The sequence below is a fragment of the Dama dama genome, chromosome 33 (genome assembly GCF_033118175.1).
Source record: "Dama dama isolate Ldn47 chromosome 33, ASM3311817v1, whole genome shotgun sequence".
Taxonomy (NCBI): Eukaryota; Metazoa; Chordata; class Mammalia; order Artiodactyla; family Cervidae; genus Dama; species Dama dama.
This window is the reverse complement of record NC_083713.1, coordinates 61,107,028-61,128,000: the sequence shown is the minus strand read 5'-3', so window position 1 is coordinate 61,128,000 and position 20,973 is coordinate 61,107,028. Positions and strand designations below refer to the sequence as shown.

Sequence of the window (20,973 nt, the reverse complement as noted above, 5' to 3'; positions counted from 1 at the left end):
GGCAACCAACTTTTAAGTGTTCAGTAGAAGTGTCACTGAATATCCTGCTAATCTCTTGAGGTTCATTCACAATTAAATTACTACATGGAGATGGTTCAGATAGAGTAGCTACTGAATGACATGGTTTCATTGATAAGGAAGAAAATATCCTAAAATAAGTATGCTAGGAATGACAGATCCTCTGCCATTTGAAACCTAAGTTTAATTTTGTTTGCTCTGATACCTAAAATTGTATTATCATACATATTATCATAACTTTATTTGGAGACCTTATAGGTGATAGCCAGAGTCCAAATGTAGCCTGCATGGGTGTGATGACAAGTTCTGTGGGAGGTATGATCTAACTTGAATCAACAATACCTCCCCCACTACTGAACAACCACAGCACTTTTTCAACTGATATTTGATTACATTCCTTTTCACACTTCATTATGTCCTGTCTTGAGCTCCTTTCTAATTTGCTTATGTGTAGTGTGAGAAGCTCAAAGACCTTGGGAATCTAACACACAGCAGACTCCTAATGCTGCCCTTTCTCAGTCGTGTGTTCTGAAATTTAGATAACCTCTCTGAGAATCTGTCTGCTCATCTTTAGCAAAAATATAATATGTAGCATTGCAAGGCAGCTTGGTTCCTAGGGTTTTCTCACCCTCTGTGAAGACGCTACCTCAATAATAGTTGCTCAGTTGATAATCCCTACCTTGTCCTCCCATTCAAAATTTATCTCCCCTGGCTAAGCTGTAGGATCTGTGAGGACTCAAGTCCAAGCCTTAAAAATTATCTATTTTATAAACAGGAGATACTTAAGGGGATGTGTATGCATGCACACATATGTTTAAAGAGAAAATGAGAAAGAGAAGGAGAGAGAAAAAAACACATTTTTCTAGCAGGACAATAATAGGAATTCAGTAAATGTTGTATTACATGCATGGAATATGAAATAACATTGTATATGACCAAGAAACTCACACAGGGTCTTAGACTTTGAGAAAGTCCATCCTTCTCACCCAACTCTCCCTCACTCTGATTCAGTAACAATTGAGTTCATCAAAGCAGAGGGAGATCAGACTATCAGCTGATTCTCAACCCTAGAATTAATTAAACAGACTTAACTATGTGGCCTGGTCACAGCCCCTGTTGAACCCTTAAAAACTTGAATGAGTGTGGCTGAGAACAGATCAGAATATATGCCTCCTCTGAGCATATGTATCATGAGAAAAGAGATGGCGAGAGAAAGAAGGGCCACATATGTCCACTTCCGTCTCCCAAAGTCATGATTTAGGTGCTATTCATCATTGCCAGAGAAGGCACCTCTCGTTCTTGGGAGGTGGTGAGAGTTCAGGGATGATGAAGGCTGTAGAAGTGGAGCTCCCTTCACATGGACGAAATCATCAGGAGGGCTCCACCCTCGCTCTCTCTTCCTAAGCAACTTTGTGAACTCAGGCACTAACTTCCACCGTTTCTTTCAATTCCCTCCACTGCGCTGGCCTCATTTCTGACCAAGCTTGTTCAGAATTTCATTTGCTGTTTCTTCTCGCTATTGTGTTCTTCTTCCAGCCTTTTGCATGGGTGCCTTTTGATCAATGCTTTGTTTTCAGTTCAAATGCCATTCTTCAGTCTTTGTCTCACAATCATAGGAATCATCTTCTGTCATTTCTCTTTCTTGTTCATCACCCCATGTTAATTTTCTCACTGCACTGCCCAGTGAGGGCAACTAGACCTCTAGGCCCTAGCACTAGGCCCTAAGTAGTATGGTCTCCCAACTAGACCGTAAGTTCTATGTCTTGTTCACTGTTTAGGCACAAAAGAGTGGCAACCACAAAGTGGTATAGTGCCTAAATGGTTATTGAATGAATGATAATGGATGATAATATCATTAGTTCAGTGAAAGTTTGCATAGGGCCTACTCTATCAGGTTTTGTGCCTACTGTAACGTTAAGATGAATAAGATGAGGCTACTTTAATCAGGGGGCTTTTTATGAGGGCATTCAAGTGTGTAAGCATACTCTTTAACTAAGGGGAGTGAGCACAGTATATTCAGCAAACAAGAGGAGAATGTCTTCCCTTAGCAAAGTGGTTAGAGGAGACAAGATTCGGCAAATTGGGAGTTTCCAAATAAACACGGGGTACAATTATCTTAAAGATGAGAATATGTGTAGAGAGGCTTGGCAATGTGAAAATCTGTTTTAATTAAATGACTTACAGGCAACTTGCAATGCTTGGGTTGTGTAATGCATATGTGGGAGTGATAAGAAATAGGGTTAGAGAGATAGGCAGGAGCCAACTCATGAAGAGATTTATGCTATTCTAAGAAGTCTGGACATTACCCAGAATTCTGGTCGACAATTTAAATTTGAAGCATGGGTGTGATAAAATCAGACTTTGTGTTTTAGGGGGAAAAGAAAAGTACAGAAAATAATGAGGTTAGACAGCATTGGAAACCAATGGGAAAAGTATGAGTCTATTCAATTATCTGGCTAAGAAATAAGGAGAATCTGTTTTCTCGAATATAAAAATAAAATGTATAGGTAAGCATATAAATTTCCATATCTCAACATTGTTTAACAACATGTCTTTGTGACCCAGAGTTCTTCACCCATCCTGTGGAGTTCAGGTAACTGGAGGATTATGCAAATCCTCTTTCCAGCTCAAGAGGTGTCAGTGGTAAGAGAGAAACATACAGTAATCAACTCCAGGATGGAGCAGATCCTTCCTGGTCATCCCTCTGAGTGTGTACTTCCAAGCAGTAAGATAAGCCCAAAGACAAAGAAGCCGCCACTATTTCATATTACCGTCATCTATTATTATCAGGACCAGTGCATAATTTGCAGGACCCAGTGCAAGATGAAAACGTGGGTGCCCTATTCTAAAGTTACCAACACTTTTAAGGTGTGGCAGAGTATTACACCAAGAGCCCCAAGAGCCCCATTGAACCTATGCAAACTCACATGGATCATACGCCCACTGTGCTGTCTCTGGTTCTCACTGGCTTCCTCTAGGGGTCAGGTTCCTCACTGACTTTAAGTTTGATTGCTGGGAACAGTTGTCATATCCTGTAACTATGACATTAACCCAGGTTACTAGATTACCAGTGCATTGGATCGCGATTCTTCCTGTGCTCAGCTGAGAAGGTTAAATGATTCCTCCTGGGTTTCAGATCTACTCTATCACTTTCCTGGCACCTTGGACAAAGGACAAAATCTCTGTACCTCCATTCTCTAACCTGCAAAATGGGAATGATGAGAGGAACTGTGTTTTAGGATTATTATGAGGACTAAGTGATTCATACTTGGCAAGTAGATGAAACATGGTAGGTGCTTGAATCATTTTTCTTATTGTTTTGGAGATTGTATTCTGGAGAGTGAAGCTTACTTGGTTCCCTGTAATGCAACAATTACCCTTCAGGGTGAGGCTGGTCATTCAGTGGGCAGAAATGCTTAATTTCAGTGAGGTTGAATTTACCAATCATCTACTTTATAATTGATTTCATTGTTGTGTTTTAGGATATGTTTTCTTATCTTAAAGACATAAAGCTCTTACCGTATCTTTATCTTTGGAAAATTTTATGTAGATCTGTAATAATTCATTTTATGTATCATATTAAATCAATTTCTAAGGGAAATCATTAGTGGTCCAGTGGTTAAGACTACACACTTCCACTTCAGAGGGCCTGGGTTGTATACTTAGTCAGGGAACTAAGATCCCACATGGTATGCAGTGTGGCCAAAAGAAAAAATTTTAAAAAAGAATTGAATTTCTTTTTCTATATGGAGTCACCGACCTTTTGTTTCTTCCCTTTGCACCCCAATATGGCCAATGATCTAGCCATTCTTCTCTCCCTTGCTCTTTTACTCTAGGCCTTTGCAAAATTATTCCCTCTGTCTAGATTTCTCTTCTCTTAGATACTATACAGGTAAGTGCCTCAACCTCCTTCATGTTCCAGCTCAAATATTCCTTTCTTATTGAGGCTTTTAAGCTTATAATTACCCCAACACACACACACTTTCCTTAGCACTTCCTTCTACATCATCTTTTGTTGTGGGGTATTTTTTTTTGCACAGCGTTTAATTGCCATATGAAACACTAAATATTTGACATTTATTTTTTGTCTTTCTCTCCATTAAAATGTAAAGTTTATGAGTAGGGGGATAATGTTTTTTCTTGTGTTGTATTCTCAAATTCTAGAACAGTATTTCCTCCTTAGAGGATTTCAATGGTCCCTTTCCAGAATAATCCAGAACAATGTATGAACAGTTATATCTTATTATTCTTCTATATAGAATAGTAAAAATTCTAGCTTCACACATATATTAATAGAAGGCATCTGATTAGGAAATCTTTGGCTGACTTTCTTTTTTTCTCTTGATTCCTTCTGGAAACAAGGCCAAAACAGACAAGCATCTTTACTCTTTCTGTTTGTAAGCACAGGCGATTTCCTGGTTCACACATGAAGGGATGCAAGCTGCGCGTGTGTGTGCATGTGTGGAGTGGGGAGTGCTCTGGCTACAGGATTTCTCTCTTGTTATCTGATTTACCACATCCATTAAAAAACGAGCTCTTAGCACTAGCAATGGAGATATTTTCCAAAAATCAGTGCACCCAAATTTTTCCTGAATGTCCTATTTTTTTTAGCAATGCATTTATAAAATATTTTTAAATTATTTCAAGGAGAAGTGCAAAGGAAACAAAAATGAGGAGATTCCTGTAGGACATAGCAACCAACTGTAATCCAATGGACCACTGGGACGGAAATTGTAGCCCAAAGCAGTTGGGTATTTGCAGGTATTTGGGGATTATTGATAGCAATATTTCTATGTATTAGTGTTCCTATGTTTATTGGGGATAAATTATAGTCATATTTCTATATATGATAGTATTCCTATGGTTGTGCTTTAAATAAGAGCTCTTATCCTCTATGAATCTATTCTGAAATATTTATAAATGAAACCATATGATGTCTAAATGTTCTTTGAAGTAATTTGAGTATGAGTAAATGGGTAAGGGTATAGATGAAACAAGCTTGGTTATATAATTATCAAAGCTGATGGATGAAAATATTGGGTTTATTTATTTATAGAGATGTGGAAGTGTTGGGAGAGAGCTCCTTGGCTGAGGGTAGGAAAGAAAGACTTTGTTCAGTGTCAAAGGAAATTTAGTGGTTATCTAGATAAAGAGGAAGAGGAAATGCACTTGCCCCATTCTCGACGCTAACTTGTCTACCAATGAACAATTTTATATACGTCAGTTCAGTTGCTAAGTCATATCCGACTCTTTGCAACCCCATGGGCTGCAGCACACTAGGATTCCCTGTCCTTAACTATCTCCCAAAGTTTGCTCAAACTCATGTCCACTGAGTTAGATGCCATTTAATCAACTCATCCTCTGTCATCCTCTTCTCCTCCTGCCCTCAACCATCCCCAGCATCATTATCAAATGCCAAATGCTGAGCTACTTTACATCCCTTTATCTGATTCTTCTTGTTAAAAATCCCAAACAAGGTATTCTAGTTATTAGAATAAAATACCTTATTTCCCTTTGATATACCAGGAGGTAAATAATTTTTACAAGTTTATAAACCTAAAATTCTAGACTCACTGAAGTCATGTTATCACACCAGTACTAAGCCAAAAAAGGAGTTTCAAAACCTAGTGACTTTAAGTTGACATTGCAAAATAATAAAGATAGTAAGAAAGTGGCTAGCATATACCTAATGTATAAAAGGGATAATTAGGAGACTTTGTCTACATTATTCTAAAATTTAGAGTTGAAAATGAAAAACTTTATTTTGACTGTTTGCTTTCATAGTTATTTTCCTTTTACATATTCTACCATTATTCCCAAACCAACTTTTAATGTCACAACTGATAGTGTGTGATTGATTCCCTGCATGTTACATTGATCCCCTGCATTTTACATGTAGATACATCCTGGAAGGGATGTTGCAAAAAGTTGCAGAAACCAGGATTTATGTGGTTGAGCCATCATGCTTGATGATGCATTTAAAGATGTCAGACTCCATACTGCAAATGGCCAAATGCTCCACTTTACTCTATTGTAAAAAGATTGGGGGATCTGAAGTTCTAAAGTTTCTAGCTAAAGTTTCTATCCCCAAAGGTTCTGAAGTCTCTATCCTTACTGTGCTATGACACATGAGCTTGACCTGGAAACGCTTCTGTCCTCTGGCTTTCAGCACAAGACTGGTCATAGATATCATCATTTCATGCCCACGAAAGCATAAAGCATTAATGGGCTAGAGCAACACGCATTATTTAAAAGGATTTTTCTAATGTATAGTTGTGGATCCATGCCTAATAATGATGACAGCTTCTTGAGCCTGTGTGTTAGCTGACATCTGTGTCCCCCACAAAACCTGCCTGTATACAGTGTAATATGGCAATGCAGTATAGTTCAGTCTTAATGTTGATAGAGTGCAACGCATTAGGGAGCACTGTGGAGGCAACCTGTAGACACTTCATCTGCGAAAATGAAAAGGAGTCAGGCTGGGGGGAAAATAAATCCCTGTCATTTCCTCACTCACTGGAGAGAAGAAAAGACAAGTGCAATGCATAGTTTTGTTAACCCTCCTTCTTTATGCACACATTTCCAATTATACCCATTATAATGTACTTAGCTAGAGGGCAGGTTGCATTTTTTAAATGTGTTGAGAGCAGTCTTGATTTAGCTGGTGCTTATTTGTTTTCTATTGCTTGGTTAAGCCTGCTGCATTCTTTTTCCTGTTTTACATACTGGATGAATATGAGATGCTAGCTCTCAATGAGCTAAATCAGCAGTTTTCTGCCCTGGAGATTTTTGGAACAGATCAATGCTTGAGCCCCACCCCTGAGATATTCTGATTTAAATGGTTTGGATTGAGGGGTATTAGGAGTCTATAAAAGCACCCTTTGAGATTCTAATATGCAGCAAGGGTTAAGGACCACATGGACTGAGTCCATGCCTGGCAAGATTAGCTATGCAGGACTTAGTTTTGATATTTAGCAAGAGGTAGGACTGGTCACTATTTGGAAGGTTAGCTCTCCAGATTGGAGATGTTTTAAGTACATTGGTAGTTGAGGATAGCAAGTAGAGGAAACTGGAGATAGTCCCTAGTTCAGTTCAGTTTAGTTGCTCAGTCGTGTCCGACTCTTTGCGTCCCCATGGACTGCAGCATGCCAGGCTTCCCTGTCCATCATCAACTCCTGGAGCCTGCTCAAACTCATGTCCAACGAGTCAGTGATGCCATCCAACCATCTCATCCTCTGTCATCCCCTTCTCCTCCTGCCTTTAATCCTTCCCAGCATCAGGGTCTTTTCCAATGACTCAGTTCTTTGCATCAGGTGGCCAAAATATTGAAGTTTCAGCTTCAGCATCAGTCCTTCCAGTGAATATTCAGGACTGATTTTCTTTAGGATTGATTGATTTGATCTCCTTGCAGAGATTAGAATTATTGCATAGGCCTCCCTGAGTGCCTGCCATAGAAAGAAAGTGTTTATTTGCCTTGACTGTCATCCCATGCAGGTGTAAACATGAATTGTTCCTTTTGAAATCTATGTTAAAGACTTGCATTAAATCTAGTGGTTCTGTATATATAATATATATAGCATTTTCAAACTGCTTTAAATCTCACTTAATTAAACATTCCTATCAACTATCTTGTAAATTGGCTTGACAATATTATCCATTTAGGACAAGCAAAAATTTTGAAGTTCTGAAAGGTTAAGTGCAATGCGCAAGGTCATATAATGATTCAGTAATGAACTGTGGCTTAGAAGCCAGAGCTCTGGAGGTCTTGTCTATTGCCAGAGCCTTTGAATTTGACCTCTGTTGCAAAGTGAATGATGATTATGAAAATTTAAGAATATAGAATATATTTTTTCAGGCAACCTTTAAAAATGAAATATGTATATGGATATCCTGGAACCTTTTTTTATCATTCCTGGGAATTTTAACAGAAAAGCTTTGCAATTTTGTTTAATTTTATCCATATATAAACAGGCTCATTGTTCACTTTTTTTTTTAAATTTTGGTTTCTGCTATACAACAATGTGAATCAGTCATAATTATATATATATATATATATATATACATATATATATCCCTTCCCTCCTGAGCCTCCCTCCCTTACCCCCATCCTACCCTTCTAGGTCATCACAAAGTGCCAGTCTGGGCTTCCTGTGTTGTTTAGCAACTTCCCACTATCTATTTTACACTCAGTGTTCATTTTGAAGTAATTGGAGTTGTAAGCTGGAAGGGAATTCTGGGGGAAGAAGCTGCTTTTGATGTATTTGCTATATATATGGAATACCAAGGTGAATAGGAAGGAAGAGATGAAAGCTTCCTACTCATAGCTGTTCTAGGACATTGCATATGTTACTACTTAAACCACTGTTCTTGCCTGGAGAATCCCAGGGATGGAGGAGCCTTGTAGGATGCCGTCTATGGGGTCGCACAGAGTCGGACTTGGCTGAAGCGACCTAGCAGCAGCAGCAAACCTTCTAATTCCCCGAGCAGAGAGAACATACCAGATTGATGGCCTTTGGAAAATAAATACAATGTTAACTATCTTTTCTGAATGCTTATAGAACTATGGAGAACTTCTACATTATCATCTCTCAATCATGTTTCACTTCTGCTTACTGGGGAGATTTCATACTACATATATGTACATGTCAGTACACATAGCACTTAGGTATGTATTCTCCATGTATGGTGTGGTGTGGTGTTAGTTGCTCCGTTGTGTCCAACTCTTTGCGACTGTCAGGCTCCTCTGTTCATGGAATTCTCCAGACAAGAATACTGGAGTGGGTTGTCATTCCCTTCTCCAGGGTATCTTCCCAACCCACGGATTGAACCTGGGTCTCCTGCATTGCAAGCAGATTCATTACCACTAGTGCCAAACATGTTGGTCGCTCCATATATAGCAGATACATGATAAAATATTTATCAATAATGACAACACTGTATGTGGTAAGTACTTCCCTCTGAGAACTCAGGGTCACAGTATGTATTTCTCCAAGTTTAAGTGAGAAAAAGTTGGGCTGGTGAATCCTGGTTTGGTACTTTTTCTGAAAAGGAAATCAGCTTCAAATCTCAAAAACGGTTGTGAATAAGGTAGAAAGGGGTATTCTCTTGTGTATAGTGAATCAGTAAACAGAATCTACATTTTAGGGGATTTGATGTTGATGAAACCTGGACTGCCTAATGTCATATTACAACCTCTGTCTATAGAATTGACTTAGAAACAGACTTCTTAATAACCATTTGGAATTTTTGCCAAGTGAAACTTTTTCCTCTGATGCTCCACTTTGATTCAGTGTCAGTTCCCTTTAGTTACATAGCATCTATTTGTGATGTTTCTATTATCATGACACATATCTGCTGCTGCTGCTGCTGCTGCTAAGTCGCTTCAGTTGTGTCCAACTCTGTGCGACCCCATAGACGGCAGCCCACTAGGCTCCCCCGTCCCTGGGATTCTCCAGGCAAGAGCGCTAGAGTGACACATATCAAGTAGATCTAATTGATTATTTTGAAGTAAGCCCTATATTCTTCTTTCCCTTTAATTTTTAATTTTATGATTTTTAAGGAAGTGTGCTTCAGGCACAAAACAGTTTTCTTCAACTGCATGAACTGCTATCTCAAGCAGAATTCTGTGGCAGAAGATAATAAGATCAAATGATCAGATTGAATAGTTAATTTTAAGACCAAGGCAGTCTACTTTTTCCACACGTTTGAAATGCAACCCTTTGGTGCAATGAGAAACAAAATGTACTGGTTTTCTTGCATTCTCATGGAGGTTATGGTCTTTTTCTGAGTTATCATTTAATTTTTTATACAGAGGTCTTTCTGAAAGTGAGTAGATGAGCTATTAATATTTAAGCCAAGATAATAGGCATTAACGAGGACTGTCCTGAGCAAACAGGATTGTTTGATCCCCCTATCCATTCCTCTTCAGTGATATCAGAAGGTGGTTGGAGCTAACTGCCTTGTAACTGGAGTTTAATTTACCAGAAACATGGAATGATTTCAAGCCACTCATTGTCCACCTTTAGATGCCCAAAACATGAATGTGACCCACCATTGCACAAAAGACTGTTTTGTCACATTTTTATTTTAATTAGAAAGAGCTTCAACTTTTGAAGTTATTCTCCTCTTTTCTTAAGCACTTTCTTCTCACTTTCTCTCATGAACTTTTATGACTCTGGAGAAGATTCCCTGTACCAGCAGTGTTGACATGCTTTACATGCTTTTCATACGACTGAAACAGGAGCTTATAGTCACCCTGTTTTATAGCCAAGGAAACTGAGGTTTAGAGTGATTAAAGGAATTGTCTGAAATCTAATACTCACTAGAGTCATAACTCCACCCCAGGAAGTATTTAATGTATGGATGTTTACAAACCCAGGTAGCACTAGTGGTAAAGAATCTTTCTGCCAATGCATGAGACACAAGAGACACAGGTTCATTTTCTGGGTTGGGAAGATCCCTGGAGGAAGAAATGGCAACCTAGTTCAATATTCTTGCCTGGGAAAATCCCATGGACAGAAGAACCTGGCAAGCTACAGTCCATGAGTCAGACACAACTGAGCACACACACACACATTGGCTTGTTTATATGATACAAATCTTAAAATATCACTGGTACATTCCTTTGGCTTCAAGATCCAATGGTCAGAGAGGAATAATCAGCAGACTTTTGGCTTTGTTTTTAATGGTAAATTGGGTGTGTAAGTGGGGAGGAAGAAGAAGAGCACTAGATGGCAACCAGGAGTTACAAGTCTATAAGCCTAGAAGGATATTGGTGCCTAGAAGCAGAGTGGGTTGCTGAAATCCATTAAACCTATTAGTAACTGAAACAACAGAGAAACCAGGGAAAGCCGGAGAGGTCATTTGTTATGAATGTACCATCAAAATTATACAGATTGGTGTTGGAATAACTTCCATGATTTGCTGATATCCATCTATCCTGCTCTTTTTATTTTTTTATTGAGGTATGTTTGTTTTGCAGTGGTATGTTAGCTTCTGCTGTACAATGAAGTGAATCAGCTATGTGTATGTGCATATGCCCTCCCTCTTGGACCTCCCTCTCAACCCCCCAACCTCATGCATCTAGGTCATCAAGAGCGCTGAGCTGAGCTCCCTGTGCTTCCCAGCAGCTTCCCACCATGTGTGCATCTTACACACGGCAGTGTAATACGTGCACACCGTCTTTCCTTCAGGAGCATTCGCAAACCGGCCTCCCGGTCAGCCAGCGCTCATGCTCACCATGCTCTCCTTGCTCCCTGCTCTCACACTTCAAATCAGTTGGAAATACAGACATTAAACTCTTTATTTCAAATCACTGATTGAGTAACCCTGGGATCAGGGCTCAACGCCCTTGACTCTTCGGGTCAGTGTCACGTGCCCCAGCTTACCTGGCTGGCAGTCCCCCAGAGGAACTCGTTTCATCCACCTTGGCTACCGTCTGTCGAGGAAAGACGTCACTGAGAATCTTTAAATATCCCTCAGTGTTGGTAGGCCACTCATATATTTTCCGTATGAAATATGGCTGTTGATCCTTAAGTTGCCATCTTTTCTAAATGTTATGTCTTTTGACTATAATTAATAACTTAAGTTTAATTATGCCCAATGACCTATTAATGATAAAGTATGTGTAAATTAAAGCTGAATGTGGACTAGCTGTTTATTAGCCATAATCACACTTGAGCAATTGTTTGTATTTGCAGACAGGCACTTTCATTTATTATTTTTCATAGGCCTAATGAGGTTGAAAGCGTCACTCAGAAAGCCCTACAAACATTGCTTTTAATGATACTTGAAGCCTTCTGCCACCAGGGTACTGTTGAAGAATTGATTAGGAAAGAAGTGTCCCTTGGGAATAACAGAGGCCCTGTGACATGAACTGCTGCTTGGAATGCCCCTTTCTTTCTCTTCGTCTTACTCTAAAGTCTCTTTTATGGAAAAGTCATGGGTTTTGATGTCTACCTAGCTATTCTTTTCATTCTAGATAGGAAATTATTTTGTGGAAAATATTTTGTGGAAATTATTGACCCCTTCTGACCTCTGTTTTCATGCCTGTCAAATGGGTGTCATAACAGTAATGGTAATAATACCAACCTCATAAAGAATATAGTAAAAGAATGAGATAGCATATGCAAAATGCCCAGAAATGGATCTGATATAGATTAAAGTAATAATTCTTAGAAATCTCTAATGTGTTCTAGGTACATATGTAATACGAATGTTTTCCACCTGCAAAGCCATTATCTTTGCCTCTCAGTATTACTTCTCAGAAGTCATTTTCTTATGTATTCAAAGGCAACAGAAACAGACGTCACTTCCTGAGAGCTTCTACTTGGCCTTTTGCTTATCCTTTCTTGTTTGGCTTCTTTTTATTTTTTCTTGTCTGTCTTCATGCCATGATACTGGATGCTATCAGGAGCGTCCACTTCTTTTGTTGCTAATCACCACTCATGTTTCTGGAAGTATTGTCCTACTTTGATTCAAAACCACTACCCTCATGCTGCCTTCAAAATTCATGTGTGAGAAGAGGATCAGCTGCTTCATCTCAAGTGGAGACCTGTCTGCCCTTGAGCTTCCCATGACATCAGCTAAATTGTATCCATTCTGCAAGACTGATTCTGTTGTCATAATTTGAAGCACTGTACATCATAGGGAAGGGGAAGATCCTTTAAACCTGAATGCTAAATTTGACTCTTCCATGTTCAAGAAAAAAGAAACATATGTTCACTTATCACAAGAAAGTCTTAACTGGTGTCTCGCAGATCCTGGGGTGTTTCCTTCTATTTAGAGGCCTCTCTTATTTGTCTCTCTCTCTTCAAAGACATGAAATAATTCTTAATTTCTGTGGTGCCAATCAATTTTTTCTCTGGAAAAACGTGACCTCAGTTCTAAAAGTTTATTTTGCCCATAGAGTCCATTCTTCTCAACCTTCCCCTGAAGATCTATAGAGCATGATAATCAATGTGACTATTTTTCTAAAACTTTGAATTATTTGACCTGGAATTACACCATAAGGTAGAATACATCAAGTGTGAGCTTGCACTGTGTGTGTGTGGGTGTGTATGTGTGTGTCCTGTGAAGGGAGAGGTATTGATCTATGTTCTCTCTCAATATGGGGTAAAGTCAACCCCTCAATTGTTCCTATTGTCTTCAGTGTTTATTTCTGGACTTTTAAGATAACACTTGGACAAAGCAAATGGACACATACACACACACACACACAAACCCACACATCTTAAGGGTAAACAATAATTACCAGAGTAAGTATAATGTAATTGGAATTAACTGGGGGCAGGGGAGACTTTTTCCTAAAGGCACAATTATTTATCCAGATTGTCCCCACCCCGATAAAGATAGCTTGCATATTACTATGTAGAACTGTTTCAATTATACTTTTTACCCCCCTCCTTAGCCTTCTTTTTCTATACTCCTCACTGGGCCTTAACCACATTAAAAAGAGGTTAATTATACCATTCTTCTCAGCCAAATAATAGCAACTGTCCTTTGACTTGATAAGCATGTCCTGGTAGGAAATAGGTGGCCCACTCAAATGGGAAAATTTAATGAAGGAACAGTTTATAATACAAAGGAGAGGACAGGGTTAATGGAAACCAATAGTACCTGGCTGGGGACAGTTGGGAGCCTGAGAGTTGATACCTGTAGGAGCCATTAGAAGAACTCGAAGAAAGTAGTTACAGGTGAGTACCACTCCATTAGAACTGTGGCTCTGGGGAGCAAGGGAACCAACTTTGAGGCAATTTAGAAGATAAAATCTGGTGGAATAAGTACCCTGATCTTTCTTCTCTCTCTGTCTCCTCTTCCTCTGTCAACTTTTTTCCTTCCACTGTGTGCCCCAAACCACCTTTGACCAAAGCTGACCAGAAGCCAATGGACAAGGTGGCCACTACTACATACCTTCTGTGGTTGGATCTGAGTACAAAGAAGGGCCAAAAAAGGCAGCAGATGGAAAACACTTCATGGAGGTGTGGTAGTGGTTTAGTCACTAAGTCGTGTCTAACTCTTGTGACCCCATGGACTGTGGCCCACCAGGCTCCTCTGTCCATGGGATTCTCTAGGCAAGAATACTGGAGTGGGTTGCCATGTTCTTCTCCAGGGGATCTTCCTGACCCAGGGATCGAACCCAGGTCTTCTGCATTGCAGGCAGATACTTTACTGATTGAGCTACAGGGGAAGCCCCCAAAGACCTCATACATCTCCTTAACTTTTAGTCTCCCCTTCCGATAATCTCATTAAAGTGGTAGAAATGGATTTTAAAAGTCCCAGTTCTTTGTCTAAAACAGAGTTCCATCCGTGATTGAGAGATCTAAACTTGTTTATGAAAGATTCGGTGGACAAAGACTGAAGAGCATAGCAACAGACCATGTAGCACAGGAAGACAGGACTTAATATAGCAGAAAGCAGATGGCGATAAAAAAGGAAGTTCATCTGCCCGGAAAGATCCTTCAGAAACATGGTGGCTGATCTGATGGAGGATGGGAGTATGAAGTGGGGCAGAAAAAATGCAGGTTGTATAAAATCTTTAAATAATGAGGAAAGGCATAAAAATAGTGATACAATTATTAAAAAAAAAAGAAAGCTAGTAGAAAATAAATATTCATCAATTACAGAGGAAAGTCAATAGATGATGTCTAAAGTGAATAAAACAGCAAGTGATGACATGTACATATTATTTATAGATTTGGAGGTAACCACAGAAGAACTAAATACAGATAGAGTTCAGAATATTCTGGAAGGAGGAAGACGGGGAATGGCATGTAGGTCAGTTGCTTCTCACTATAGTAAGTCTTTCTGCATTAATTAGTTTTTAGAAACCATGTGAATATATAATTTTAATAAAAGCTCCTTTTTTTTTTTTTTTTTTGGCTCCACTTAGTTTGCTGGCTATAGAAATTTCCTTCTTTGTATGGTTAGGTCCATTAGCTGTCTTAAAGCTAAAAAATAATTTGGTTTTCTCCTAGGCATCTCCTTCTCTCCGTTCTTTATAACCCTCTCTGTGTTCCTCCTCCAGCCACCAGAAGCTCCCTCACACAAGCCCCACACACATACATCTTTCTCCTGAATGCAGTTATCATTCTCCGTAAAGTCCATGCACTCTTACAACTTTGTGTCTTTTCTCAAACTGTTTCTTTGACCTGAAATGGCTTCAGACTTTAATTTTTTTTCTTTTTTTTTAATTGAAATACAGTTGTGTTAATTTCTTCTGCAAAGTGATTCAGTTGTATGTATGTATGTGTATATATATATATATTATTTTTTAAAATATAGTTTTCCCATTATGGTTTATCACAGAATATTGAGTATAGTTCTCTGTGCTATATAAGAGGATCTTCTTATTTATCCATCCTGTATAATAGTTTATATCTGCTAATCCCAAACTCCCAATTTTTCTCCCCCACCACCCTGCCTTGACAACCACAAATCTGTTTTCTATGTCTGTGAGTCTGTCTGTTTCACAGAGGTTCCTTTGTGTAATATTTTAGATTCCACATATAAGCAATATCATCTTGTATTTGTGTTTTGCTTTCTGAAAAAAAAAAAATTGTTTTTCTACTTATCCCTCAAATGCCAGAATAAAATCTCCCTTCTCTAGGAACTGTCTTTGGTTTCCCCACATGATTATGCTTTCTTCTGTACTCTCCTAATACTGCGCCAGTGTCTGACACATCTCACTCTGCAAAGCCTCATAACTAGGTGTGTATCTGCCCCTTCTTCTTTCCATTTCATTGTGAATTCAAGAATTTGTATCTGTGTATCGAGCACAATATCTCTCATGGTAATTGAAATAGTTGCTAAGCACCGTCATTGATTTTGGAAGTAGTTGTTGATTAGAAGGCATCTAAAGATTAGAAAATGAATGCCCCACACATTAAAATGAACATCAACTGTCTTCTTATCCAGGTGCCTATTACTACTTCTGTGGGTCGGCAAAATAACCAGGAAGATAATGTTTTGTTCTATTGTAATTTTACTGCCTCTTCTCTAAATTCTAATTATACACATATTACCTCAGGTTGTGAGGAATAAGAAATCTAATAAACTAATTCCCATAAATAAATATGTTAGTGATGTATTAATTTTAATAAGTGTTTGCATAGTAAAAAGTAGCCTAAAGAAGGAAGTACCCCACCTAAGGGAGAGAATTGCTTATAGTAAAACATTAACCCCCTGAGCTGTTGCTTTGAGATCAAAGAGTGTTTCTGGGGCCTCTCAGATTATGCTGTGGGACTTTTATGCAAAATATAATATAGATTCTGATTAATTAAAGTATATTATCAGTGGGAAACAATATTCCCATATTAGAACATACAGATTTGAAATCACAGTAAGTGTGATGGGTCTTTCTCGTAGAAGTAAGGCTGAGTATTAATCTCTGGTCTTTTCTTGTTATTTTCATTTCCCAGGTAGTCTTTCCATGGGTCCTTCTTTTTTTCTTTTTTTTCTTTATTCAATTGCTCCCTATCCCTGGACTTTTCTTTGCCTCCACATAAAAGGGCACTATTATTTTATTTTTCCTTTACTTCAGGAAATGCTACAATAAAACAGTCTCGATATAGGATTATCATCCAAGAAGCAGCCAACGGAGGCCAAGAATGCCCAGATACCTTATTTGAAGAGCGAGAGTGTGAAGATGTGTCATTGTGCTCCACATATCGGTAATTAATTGCTTTCAAAATAATCATTAGACCTTAGTATAAGCCATGACCTATTTGCTCTTATATAGTGTGTGGTTATTATATGAAACACTTGTAGTGAGAAATACAAAGAGGTAATATTTTTTTATCTTCAAATATCTCACTGTTTCCCCTTTTATGGAGTATATTTTGAGAGAGTAAAGAGTATGAAAGTCTAATTTAAAATGAAAAAGGTTAACAACCACGTTTTGATTGCAGTTGAGCTGCTTGACTTCAGCCACCAAGGTAATCAGCTTTCAGGATTAGAATTCAAGGATATGCAGGTTGAGGTCCTTACTGGACACACACAAACACACAACTTACCTCATTCTATTTTTCTCATCCTAAAGCCTTTAATCAAGAACTAAGAACAAATGTATACTGCCTTAATAGTTGTTTATTTTAGTTCAAAAATGGTTTTGGGTCTCAATTTTTGTCATGTACACATTTTAAGAAATCTTAGGAAAAAAGCTTAACCTATGGGTAATTTTTTGTCTTTAGAAAAAGAAAGTGAGTAACATTTAAACTGTATATGTTACCTATATTTGCCCCTCTGGGAAGTAAGTGATTATTATTTATAAAAACAGTACCTGAGGTTTGTGTATTTAGTCATAAACTTTCATTCTTTTAACATAAGATTGAAGCACTGCTTTAAAGTATTAATACTTCTGGATTAAATTCAGTCACTGTTGGGTTTTACTGATTTGTGGAAACAAGCCCAGGGTCTTAATAACCGTGTTGTTATCAGCACACTTAAAAATGCCTTTATTCGAAATGTCTAGGGTTTTCCCTGATTGAGAAACTGTATCTTAAATCTATTTGATTCAAGAGCTAATTTTTTCTAGAGAGTTCCTGGTGGTCCAATGGCTAAGACTCCAAGCTCCCATTGTAAGGGGCCCAGGTTCAATCTCTGGTCAGGGAATTAGATTGCACATGCCACACCTGAGTTCACATGCCTCAACTAAAGATCTCACATGCTGTAACAAAGACCTGGTGCCACCAAATAAATAAATAAAAATAAATATGTTTTTAAAATGAGCTAATTTATTCTGGAAAATATAAGTTTTGTCGTGTTTTGTTTTTTAAGAAGGCCTCCCATTAGCTAGAAAGAAGCCCCGGTCATGATCAATTTCATCATCATTTCCTCCCTTTGTTTCTATCTAACAACCAGTTTGCGAAAGGCATGAATCAGCACTGGAACAAGCCCAGACTGCCAGTATTTCTTCATCAACCGCCAGGCCATTGTGGGAACACTGTCAATATCCATCCTTTTGTGCCATATTTAAATATTGAAACTTCTAGCTCAGTGAAAGAGCTCTCAGAGAAAGTAGTCAATTGAAAAAAAAAATTAGCCAAATCAAATAATGTTAGACATTTTCTGAACCCAGTGCTGTTATAATCAGAGAAAATCTTGGAAACTGTTAGCGGTCTCTCTTCCTACTGTCCACTCTCTTTGCCCTCATGTGGTCCTGCAGCGTAGCCACTCAGTCTTGAGCTAGTTTCCATAAATGACCTCCTGCCATTTTCCCAAGAAATGAGTTCCACTCTGCCTGGATTGCCTGATTGTATCATGTCTCCTGATACTGATAATTGTGTCCAACTTATCAGCATGAGTCTCTTAGTCAAACACCCTTGAATTTTGAACATCCAGTTCCTCTTTAGGTTTTGCCTTCCCTTCATTGGTTGGAGAGGCAAGTTAATGTAGACCTTTATCATTTTCTTCTGATTCCTCTTTTTTTTTAACTCCATTAAGGTGAGACATTCACAATTTAAAACAGAATCACAATGTTTATATATTTTTTTCTATGAATTTGAGCATTTCCCACCATGTTAATTTTCAGTTAGTGTTAGGGAGAGGAAATTTTCCCCTCTACACTTCATGAGTTCTTATAGCTCACTTAATAATAAAAGTGACATGAGATAGATTATCAAGAGATAGGTTACTATTAAATGCAACAAGTGTTAATTCATATGCATAGAGATCCCATCGAAATTGAACCTAAGAAGTGGCCAAAGCAGGCAGCTTTTATACTCTTTAGACAAAGAAACAATAAATTAGTAAAGAATTGATGGGATGAAGAAATGTAGGCTTTGGGTGCTCAATCCGTGAAAACTCTAAACAGAGTCTGAGCTTGGGATAGTTAATTTTGAAAGTATCAAGGTTTATATAGCCTGAATTCCCTACTGGTAAGGATTTCCTTCTACCTCCAAATGTGGGTGCGAAGGGCACCTCTCACAGGAGAGAATTATTTTCTGCTTTCAAGGGGAAGTAGAAGGAAGGAGGCAGAAGGAAGGAAGCAGAAGGAAGGGCAGAGTGTCCCTCTTGTGTTGGCCATTTCTTAAGTAACTTTCATTCAAGAGAGGCAATATGCAATTGAGTCATATTTGGGATGGCTCACAATGTAAGCAAGAGGGAAGACAGTGTGGGTGATATACCCCTAGATAGAATTGGCAGTGGGATGTCTCCAAGAGTCTGTGGCTGAGCACCTAAGGATTTAGGGCTGACCGCTGGCCTGCCCTTTTACATGCAATCTCAGGCATGTCACGTAAGATCCCTGAGCCCAGGCTTATCCTTCTAAAGCTGTGAATCTAACAAGAGTTCTGGACATTTCTCCCTTCTATTTAGCACACTAAGCTGAATTGAATTCCTTGGTCTCACTTTAGTAAGTATTTTAAGAACTTGAGGGATCTGAGTGAATGACATATCCCAGTTGAAAAGCTAGACTAAACTCCCTTACCATTTCTGTGTCTGTGTTTTAGAATTATACTTAATGAGCCTATGCATCTACAAAGCAAATTTCTAACTACTTAAAAAGTAATAGGTGATTTTTTTTTTTTTTTTTTATGGGACAGGTTTTTCTGTTGTTTCCTGGTTTCTCTCCAGTTCTTCAGTTGTTTTCAATATGGAAGCCACTTGACTGAGGTCACTGTTATGTATTTTTTTTACTTTTACATTTTAATGTACTTTGCTTTATTCTGCAAGACAGTCTGTATCTATTTCTTAACACCCTCACTGCCTCACCTCCAGTAAGTGAGACTCAGTTAGTCTAGACAGAGAAGAGGGTGGTGATTGCTGAGATAAACTCTGTTAATTAATTAATATGTGGGTAATACTAAGTGATCTTCACATGCTATATTAATCTTTGTTCACATAACTAAGAGGGTTCCTTAAGGTGATTTTTCCTGAGGAAAGGAAGTCTACTCCATGTTCTGTTATACATTATTCTTTCTCTTGCTGAGATTTCTTTATTATTGTGATAAAAATCATATAACAGAAAAGTTACATTTTGACCTTTTTTTTTTCTGAATTAGCTTCTTTTAATGGAAGTATAGTTGATTTACAATGTTGTACCAATCCATAATGGAAAAGGATATTAAAAAAAGAATTCATATATGTGTAAACCTGGACCACCTCACTGTACAGCAGAGATTTCCATCTTAACCATTTTTAAGTGTACAATTCTGTAGTTTTAATTGGGTGCACACTCATGTACAACAGCTCTCTAGATGGTTTTCATCCTGCCACACTGCTCAATAATATTTTTGCCTCATGGTTCTGTTTCATTTTTTTTTCAATCAGCACCTCTTATCAGAGGTATTGGCTTATGTGAAAAAGTACAAAAATGTACTCAGTGAAAGAGCAAAATCAGTGGCTATATTTAGGGTTTGGGTTTTCTGGAACATTCCAAAGACACAGGTTTAAAGGCTCAGGTCATAGTCTGCCCTGCAGGTCATAAAAGCAGAGTTCTATTCACCTTAAATACACACACACACACACACACACACACACACACACACACTCACACATACGCAGGGAAGCCAGAAGGATTCCGTACATACTCTTTCCTTTGTGGAGAAGAAATATGGGTCATTCCTCAGAGACAGTTCCATTTCTCTTCCCTGAGAGAAACTATCACATAAGTCCCTGTGGCCTACTGCCTTGTCTTTACTCTATAACCTATTGAGATGTTTGAGCTACCCTAAAATCCTAGGAAACACCTTGTAAAAATTTTGAAGCAGAAGATCAAGTATGAAGGCTTGTACCTAAAATTTTCAGATGTTCACACCTTGATTCTCTAATGCTCAGATGGGACATAGGAATTTTCTCTCTTTGATTTTTTTTAATATTGTTTTTCTTTAAACAATTTTAAGTTCATACGGAGCTAAACCATCTAGATTTGATCTGTGCCTCTAATGTTTCTTTATGGCCACTTTGCTATATCCACTAAGGCTTATGTGCAAAATGTCCACATTTTTAAAAAATGGA

At 38.3% G+C, this 20,973-nt stretch overlaps 1 protein-coding gene across 1 annotated transcript in view; it reads left to right on the top strand.

Moving 5' to 3' along the window:
• THSD7B (thrombospondin type 1 domain containing 7B) overlaps positions 1 to 20,973 on the top strand; it is a 972,933-nt gene that overhangs the window by 549,493 nt on the left and 402,467 nt on the right. Inside the window, exon 10 of the mRNA XM_061135120.1 lies at positions 16,559 to 16,688. Within this exon, the coding sequence (XP_060991103.1) occupies positions 16,559 to 16,688 (130 nt within the window). The remainder of the gene's footprint in view (positions 1 to 16,558; positions 16,689 to 20,973) is intronic.